This window comes from Schizophyllum commune (assembly GCF_000143185.2).
Source record: "Schizophyllum commune H4-8 unplaced genomic scaffold SCHCOscaffold_13, whole genome shotgun sequence".
NCBI classification, from domain to species: domain Eukaryota; kingdom Fungi; phylum Basidiomycota; class Agaricomycetes; order Agaricales; family Schizophyllaceae; genus Schizophyllum; species Schizophyllum commune.
Window position 1 is genome coordinate 5,001 of NW_026089550.1, and position 9,378 is coordinate 14,378.

The following is a 9,378-nucleotide window of genomic DNA, read 5'->3' on the forward strand; positions in this document are numbered from 1 at the left end:
GGACACATAGGTTGGACTTGTCACATGTACGCTTTACTCAGCGTGTTCTGTCCTCTTGTCTCATTAGCTATTACTACGTATGACATCGTCGCCTCCCTGTACATATATAAGGAGGCTCCTCTGCCCCTGTAATAGCAGGTCTTCACCTACTCTGCGCATAGCCTCTAGCTAAGCTCTCTTATATTCAGGTAAGGTGAGTGGTGCGCTTCCCAGCATGCTCAACAAGGTGCCTAAGGAGAGACGCGTCTTGTGCGGCGCGTGGCCCGTTCGAGTACCCACCGCACTGGCGAACTCGCGGTGCCATGCTCAGCGCGTGACGCGTCTTTCCGCGCTCTGAAACCCTCCACGCCAGGGTGAAAGGGTCCGGCGGATGGAGGTTCAGCCCTGGCGCGCGCAGACACACTGGCGCAGGCTGGCGCGCCATCGGTCACGCACGTGACTGTTCGCGCTGGTCTTGCCCTAACCACCATCCACGCACCTCGCCCTCTGTCACCGCTCACAGCTACTCATACGCCGACCCCCTCGCTTCGCGCCCCGGATCTCGTCATGCCCCTGCTGCCCTTGCCAGACATGACCGCCACCTGTACCCATGGCCCGCACGCGCATAGCAACCGCGCGCCCCTCATCCCAAAACCCCACCCGTCCCCTTCCTTAGCAGCCAGGCTCAACCGAGAGCATTGCCTGTCCCGCCCCCCTCCCACACGGCACGTGCACGCTCACGCTTCCTTGCGCGGGGTGCACGACACGTGTCGTGCTGGCGAAAATTTTCGCCGGCGTGTTTTCGTACTTTCTCGCTACGTTCCGCGCTTCCCAGCGCTCCCTTTTGTACATTACATGTTGATAATACATCTATTCTATGTTTTCTACACAAAGCCGAGCGAGAGCGCGACCAGAGGCGGCGGCGACGCGCGCGAGCGCGACGCGCCGACAAGCTGACTAAGCGATTGCAATGACGCGCGGGCGGCGCATCAGCCGCCGCAGGGCACGAGGCAGCCCCGATGGCGGCGGAGCGCGCGCGATGCGCGGCGCGTGCTGCGGAAGACTCCGACCGGCGAGGCCGGGGGGTCACCTACCGCAAAGGGCGACGCTCGGCATCGTCCCGGGCAGCGGCCGGAGGGCCGTGGCTGTGCGGATAAGACATTCCTTACTTTTTCAACGGTTTGCCGGACACTTGTCAGCTACTTTTTAAAATGTGTTACCTGCACAGGTGAGCTGAAGACCCCCCTCTGCCCTCTCTCGATCCCCCGCGCGCCGCCGAAACATTGCGGCTGTTCTGCTGCTGGGAGTGCGGTGATTTCAATGAGTGTTTGAACTGCGCTCTGGCGCGGCACCGCTCAATGCCCTTGCACGATATCCAGGTCAGTTCTGCGCCACAATTGACGCGTCGCGATTGCTAATGAATTCTCAGGAATGGACGGGGTCGTACTGGCAACGAATCACCCTCAAGAGCATGGGTTTAATCTATCAGCTCGGGCACGGGGGGCTTCCTTGCGCTCATCCCGACCCGGTCGTCCGGCAAATGGTTGTCGTGGACGATCTTATTCATACTGTCGCGTACCGATACTGCTCGTGCCGTGGACTTTGCTCCAACAACGCTGTGCGCCAACTCCTCCGCAATCGATGGTATCCCGCGACCATCGCCGAGCCCGAGACCTGCGTGACCTTCCGCGCCCTCAATGCATTTCGATTGGCGGCGGTGCATGCTAACGTCAACGTGAACAACTGGCTGAAGGCAATTGAAGAGCGGACGGATGCTCTGAAGCTTGGGAAAGTGCTGGTGTCAGGGGATATCCATGCCACCCACAAGCGCCCACAAGCGTGATGTGGACTCAATTGGTTTGGTCATGTTTGATTTGTGGACTGATGGCATTTGCATGTGTTGACACCCCCCATCAGTCATCACCTATGACTCATTCCTGGTGTGTTTCCCTTATATCTCCTACTTCCCTTCTCCCCTCTCCCTTTGGCAACCTACCCCTTTCCCTGTCTCTTATTTATCCCTTCCCCTTCCTGGACATTGCCAGTACTCTACCTGTCTCCCACCACCACTACTGTATGGCGCCTTATCGCACCATCATCGCTCACCGATCTTGTGACCTGATGACTGTAGTAGTTATCTCCTATCCCCTTGATTACTATAGCTACAGTATATATACAGGCAGTGGGCATCAGGAGATCCTTTGGGTTTGATCTCCTTGGTTCCCCGCTCGCCTAGGTGTGTTGGTACTTACTGGTTACTGTTCCCTGCTAATATACCTTGGTTCCCCGCTCGCCTAGCTCGCGCCCCTACGCCTGGCTCTTAGTTAACCTCTGGGAGTTCTCTAATCCAGAAACGCTCGTCGTTGGCTACGGTGGGTGTCGCCCATCAATGATCGCCCCATCCCCTCCTCGCTGCCTTGGGCCCTCCACACCCTCGGCTGCCTCCGCCGCCTCCTAGCGAGCCCGCCTCCCTTGGCTTGGGTTGCGCCCCCAGGCTTGGTCTACGCCCGCGCCTCTGCAGCGGTTGTGGTGCTAGTACTCCGGGGAACGGCCCTCCCTGTACGCCGTGGCACCCCTCGCCTCCCGCTCTGGTGTGTTTCCCCTTCGTCCCCCGGTGTGGTCTAGTTGGTCGTCCACCCTGGCAGCAGTGGGAAGTGTACCTTTGGGAGTACCACCCCTCGTCAGGCCTTCCGCTCCCATCGGCCCGTTGTGGGCTCACCTCCCCTCGCCTCGCTGGCCACTCGTCCTGGTCGCATCCCCCTTCCCTGACCGATGCCGCCATCCATCGATCACCGCCACCGGTCATGTCTCTGACCAATACGCCTTCCCACTCTCCTAGTGACGCCGCCCCCTCGTCACTACCCTCCACCTCGTGTAGGCGCTGGCGGCGCTGCCTACCGGGCACCCTACTCGTGGGCGCCCCCCCATGTATGGCTCACGCATGGGTCCACTGTGTAGTGGTATTCAGTACGCTTGCCCTCCTCTCTCTACCGAGCTACGCCCTACCCTACTCCCTCTTCTATCGTCGGTCACGACCCGCCATCACCGTCGATCCTCTCCCTCGTCCACCGTGACGCTCTTCACCCTTCTAGGACGTCACGCCTCCCTCTAGGTGGTGTGGCTGTCCGGGGACCATGGCTGCCTAGACGTTAGCCCCGTCTCCGCTACCGTCTCCACTCGGCCACTCCCGGCTGGTCCCCTTACAGCCGGTGAGTCGGTCTTCTTGTTCATACGACATGTTCATTGACCCGGCGCTACAGGATCGTCGCGCTGCCTCTCACCGAATATATCGGCAGTACACGTTCCTTCTGCGCTCGAAGCGCTTTGGTCGCGGGAACGATCCCTCCGGGCTGCAAGGAACGACGCAAGGTGCGTTGGCGTGGCGATGCTGGGCATGCCCGCGGGAGGGTGTCAACCTCCCGGATGGATGGAAGGACGTAGAGGATTCCCAAGCGTACATACCACCCTCGCTTTGATCTTCAAGTGGCTGACATTGGGCAATAGGTATCTATATCGGCCGACTTTGGCTTGTGATGCGAACTTCCGGTTGAAAAACCTTGTCCGCCGCAACGAGCGACACGACCCTGAGCTCGGCGATGGCCTCGGGTATTTCGTGAAGAAGGACGACTACAAGGAGCATCTCACGCGCTACGTGAACGAGACTGACGTACGTCTGAGCATTGTTCTTATTGAGCTTGCGCTAACGCCGACCACAGATTAGTACATGCATTGCTTTCAAGCACCTGTGGCCGTAAGGACCTTTAAAAGACGTCCGACTATTATCATTCAGGTATTTCAAAAGACATCGTATGCCTTATCCACACAGCCACGGCCCCCCGGCAGGTCGCCGGGCAGGCTCCGGTCGACGCCCGATGCGGCAGGCGACCCCCCGGCCTTGCCGGTCGGGGTTTCCCGCAGCACGCGACGCGCGACGCGCGCGCTCCGCCGCCGCCGCCGTTGCCACGTGCCCTGCGGCGGCTGATGCGCCGCCTTCGCGCGCGCGTCGCGGCTGCTTAGTCAGCGCGTCGAGGGGCATCGCGCTCGCGCTCGCGCTTGCGCGCGCCGCCGCCGCCGCCGTCGTCGTCGTTCACGTTGTGTCATGCAGAAAGCAAAGGAAAGTGTATATATTGGGTGGTAAATACATATAACGTAACTAAAAAGTGCGGGGGATGCGCAGAGAAACACAAAAAAGCGCATGCGAAAATTTTTCGCTGGCGCAGCATGCCCTAAGCAGCGCGCGAGAGCAAATGCGCACGCTCGCGCGTGCTTGGGGTGGTATAGGAAAGGAGGGGGGAGGGAGTGCGAATGGTGGTGGGAGGAGCGACGCTCGACCGGCATCACCATGGGGTACGTTGTTAGGTTGTGGCAGGGGGTGTGAGTGCAAGCGTGCGTGTAGTGGGTTGATGGGGGCGAGACGAGCCGCGCGCGGGAGAGGCGGCGCGAGTGGTGGTGGCGGTGGCGGTCAAAAGGCAGGTGCGACTGCCGTCGCACGGTTGCGCGCTAGCGAGCGGGCACCTGCACGATTGCAAGCGCGCGGGCGACCGCTCGCAGGTTTCAACCCCTCCTAGGCCGAGATGACCCAGGAATGTCGAAATACGCGTCCCGCGCCGAGCACAGCACCGCGAATTCGCCGGTGCGGTGGGTACTCAAACGGGCCGTGCTCGACACGGGGACGCGTTTCGGCACAGAGGGAGGGGGGACGGGGAGGGGGAGGTCTTGAGGAATTACTGATTAGAAAAATCGCCCCGCAGCGCTGGACGCGCCGCGGGGAGATGCACTGTAAAAAAGCGGGAATAGAGAGCAAAGGGGGTCAGTAAAAACCATGTGCAGAGCGCAGGGACGCACCTGCGAGATGCACGGGCATCCTCCCCTCCCCTTCGACGATTTTCCGGGGCTTTGACGCGTAGCCGCGCGTTGCAGGCGGCCCCCGCGTGTCGCTTGCCCGGCTAACATCGAGCGCGTGTTGAGCACGCATTTGGCGCGTGAAAACGCGTAAAACACGCCCTATATCGTCTTGTTATGAGAGGAGGAGGACGGGTGGACGGGTGGGGTGGTGGTGCGGGTGTCGAGGTGGTGGTTGGGAGCAAGGAACGCGCCGCCACGACACGGCGGATGTCCGGGCCGGCGACTCGGTCCGATGTCCGGGCTTCGTCGTCGTCGTACTCGACGGCCTCGGACGCAAGCCGAGGGATGCTAGATGGTAAAGTGAAGGAAGATTAGCGTAGTAGACATGTATTAGATTGCACATATGAGTTTTTGTAGCCTATAAGTGTCTGTAGCTTGCTGAACTTGAGCTTCAGTTACGATGCCCTTTGTGCAAACCAATGTATTCACCTTCTTCAGCCTTGAAAACAGATCTTTTGGGTTGTATCTCGCTCAAAACCAGACGGATGGGCGTCAAACAAGCTGCAATGCGTAGAGTAACTCTTTCTTTAACTTGGCATGTATGCTTTACAATATTCTGTGTTCTAGATAGAGTGTAGGGACACAGATAGTAGGTCTTGAGGGGCAAATTTGGAATAATTTGATGTCTGACACATACTCTGAGAGGGTATTCCAGTTCAGACCTCAGATTCAATTTCTATACACCCTTCCCCTCCTCTCTATCAAATTTCTACGCTCATAGATGCTCATTGGCATGCTCAAGGGCCCATCGAAGTTGACGAAGGCGCCGCTCGGATGCCCGGACCGATATCCGCGCAGTCCCGAGACAGATTTCAGCGGTCCCGAACATCGAGACCAATCTGGCACGGCTGGCCACCGCCCGCTGCGCGCTATTCCAGAGCGCGTCTCGCCGGTACTTCCCCCCAACATTTCCAGCAATCTTGGACACCTCTCCCCCTTCCTTTTCCACCATTTTTAGCACACGTGGTTGCTCACCGTTGCGCGCGCAGGCATCGTGATCGGATGCCTGCACCTTCCCTCTCACCACCACCTCGCCACCCTCGCCCACCGCCGCCCCCTCCCCCCTCATTCCTGTCGCGTCGGAAATGCCAAGCAGCCCCTCACACGCGCTCTCCCCACCCTAAGGCAGCGGCATGTGCGCGACCCGCAACCCCCCAGCCCGCACGCGCTTCCGAGCGTGGTGTTGATCCCCACGCCCCTCAAGACCGTTGCCCTCTCCAAAACCGCCTACGTCACCCCTGTCGCGGCAACGGCAACGACACTCGATTGCACGTCATGTGCAGGGATAGCACAGGTTGTGCTCGACCTCCCCCTTTCCCCATCCCCATCCCCACCCCCCCCCCCCCCGTCTCAGCTTGCGGCCGGAGCAGTGGTTGGGGGTGCTTACACTGCTCACCCACACCCTCTCCCACCCTACCTAACGCGCGCTCGGTCGTGCCCGCTTGTGCGGGCTCGATGACACGTGTCGCGCTGGCGAAAATTTTTGCTGGCGCATTTTCACTCTTTTTCTCTACTACCCGCACTCCCTAGCGCTTTTTATGTACACTGTATATTGTACTATGCATATATCACTCATTTGCTATACGAACTAGCGCGAGAACGCGACCCGCGGCAGCAACGACGCGCGCGAGCGCGAGGCGCCGACGTGCTGACTAAGCGACGGCGGCGGCGCGCAGGCGGCGCATCAGCCGCCGCAGAGCACGAGGCGGCGCGAGTGGCGGCGGAGCGCGCGCGATGTGCGGCGCGTGCTGCGGGAAACCCCGACCGGCGAGGCCGGGGGGTCGCCTGCCGCATCGGGCGTCGACCGGAGCCTGCCCGGTGACCTGCCGGGGGTCCGTGGCTGTGTGGATAAGACATACGACGTCTTTTGAACTACCCGAATGATAATAGTCGGACGTCTTTTAAAGGTCCTTACGACCACAGCTGCTTTCAAGGCACTCGTCGAGAAGGACACGAAAGCGACATCGGGCCTGCGAGTCTCGGGGGTGGTCGGGACCATCTGCGCGCGCCACGAGCTGGTACAGCCGCACGGTATCGCCGACTTGCAGAAGGGCGAGAGGTCTGTCCGTCCCCACCTTCACCTAGGCATTCCATCTGACCAGTCTCGCGTGCAGATACTGCAACGTCGACTACGTCTTGCTGTCGGTCGTCGCCATGATCGGCTGCTTGGCGCTAACCGTGTCCTACGACATCGGCTGCCAATATACGATCAACTTCTTCGACAGGATGAGGAAGATGCCGCGCGCGCTGCAACGAGAGGACCTGGACGTCGTGTTTGGGCTTCCAGTCTGGCACGGCGGCATCCACGAGGAGTCTTGCAGGACAGTTAACTCGCTGAAGTACCACGATGGCGTGGGTCGAACAGATGGGGAGGCGATTGAGCGAATATGGTCGCTTCTGAACCCTTCTGCTTGGGCGACGAAGTACATGGGCGAGGGCGCGCGGCATGATTGGCTGGAGGACAAGATAGATAACGTCAATTTTGGCAAGCTCATCGGCCTCGGTAAGTCTTCCAGTGGTGTGCTTGACTTGCTTTATTCATACTGAACCCCACCCGACAGTCTATCTTCTCGCGCGTCGTTATATCGTAGCCACAGACGAGCTCAAGGTCCAGGTTGAGTCGTTCCGCATCATCCAGAAGTCGATCGAGCGCGACTTGCTCTCGAAGTGGAAGGCGGAACTGACTGCTTGGAAGAGTGACCGCAGCCTCCCGTGCCCATATATGGCCCCCGTCATAGGTTAGAATCATCGTGTCGTGGGGCTGCTCATGACTAACGCGTTCTCAGAGGGCTTGTCAGAGGCGGAGGTTCGACGTCGCTTGGATCGCGAGGAGCTGGACGAGCTCAAGGCGGGTCGCGCGGGTGTCGAGGGGACGTCGCAGACTGCGTTTTTGGTTGCCGGCATGCGACTAGAGGCAGCACAGTGAGTGTTCCGTTCTTACCTTACGACGTGGTCTGACATGATGCTGCAGACGACGAATCATCGCCGACCTTGACGGCGTTGCTGTACTGCCCATGAACGTTGAGGGCCTCATCAACAACCGCCGACGAGCGCTCCTGGAGAAGATAAAGCCCTTCAACGACTTGCTCAAGACTCACATCCCTGGCGCGCCGTCTACCGCATCTGAAGAAGAACGCGACAAAGCCATCGATCCCGAACACCTCACCATCACCATGCCGTCGCGTTTACCCGCAGACAAGCGATGCGTCGCGTGCGCTGAAGGGCTGCCAGCAAAGGAGTTGAAGTTACGCCGCGCTCAAGCGCACGATACCATTCAGCAGATACGCAAGAAGCTGCATGCGAAGCAGTATTACATCCAGTACCGCAACTCGAACCTTACGGGCCAGAAGCAAAACACCCGCGCGCGTACATTGCTGGCCACCTTACAAGAACGCATCGATCTCGACGCGCAGGCGTATCGCGCGGCCCGTCAGGCCATCTTGGACTTGCGGGGCGTTAACCAGGACCCGGACTACCCCGTGCTCCATGCGAAGGACCTCCAGCTCGAGGGCGAGCGTGCCGAGGCGGACGACGACGCGGCGAGGAAGTCAGCGGCTGCCGATAGGCAGCGCACTCGTCATGTCCATGTCTCGATGGGCAAGAGCACGATGTCCTGGATCTGGACAGCAAACGGACTGTACGCCAACACCGACATAGACGCTGCGGACGTGGAGAAGAGTGAGTCTTCTCTACAGTCATATCTGTATATGTGCTGACACTTGTACTACTGTAGCTGTACGGCATCTGTGGGCGCAAGCTCTAGCACGCAAGAATTGTTGGGTGGAGGAGGTGGAGCTGCTGCGTGAGGACATGTGACAGTGTCTGCGTAGCTTGGAGGCGGAAGCGGAAGTCTGGCGCGCGCGGGCAACTGTCTCGCTCGGGCGAGGGCCGGCTTATGATCTCGGCGCGCGTGCATACGCGCTGAAGCAGCAGGCGCAATGGCTGCAGCTTCGTGACCACTTCCGCGATGTCTGGGACCATCCGGTCGGAAAGACGAAGCGTCGCATGTTTGAGACGTGGCAACAGCTCAACGACGACACAGACGTGTGGTTGGCCGAGTCTCAGACCCTGCTAGGCCTTGACGAGCCAGTGGATAGCCCAACGGACGCGCCCCTGCCCCTGCTCCCATCTACATCCTCAGGACGCCAGGCATAACATGCACCGTGAGCCGACCATATAAGACGCGCGCGATTCGGGTGGGGTACAAGGCCGGCTACGACGATGGTGGACATGTAGGCTCCGCGCGAGCACGCGGGCACTGCGCTCCGAGGTCAAGGATGGCGAGGAGGGCGAGAACGAGAACGAGAGCGAGGGAGGCGAGAGGGAAGGCGAGAGCACGCGTCGCCTTCCATGTGCGCCTCATCGAAGGGCCGCTGCTCGCATGCCGGATGCTGCAGCGCGGGCATCGCTTGAGGCGTCGCATAGGTACACAGCGCATGCGCGATGGTGCGCGAGGGACGGCTATTGTCCCGCACCACCCGCGGAGGTGCTCTC

The 9,378-nt window shown here is 60.1% G+C and overlaps 1 protein-coding gene across 1 annotated transcript; it reads left to right on the plus strand.

Moving 5' to 3' along the window:
• Positions 1–1,268: 1,268 nt before the first annotated feature.
• Positions 1,269–8,700, plus strand: SCHCODRAFT_02518165 (uncharacterized protein; the record flags this gene model as incomplete). Its single annotated transcript, XM_003026988.1, has 10 exons — positions 1,269–1,358; positions 1,409–1,777; positions 3,240–3,433; positions 3,484–3,646; positions 6,792–6,943; positions 6,999–7,387; positions 7,446–7,622; positions 7,671–7,806; positions 7,856–8,521; positions 8,580–8,700. Coding segments are annotated over 10 exons (2,457 nt in total), but the record flags the coding sequence as incomplete, so codon positions are not given.
• Positions 8,701–9,378: the final 678 nt, after the last annotated feature.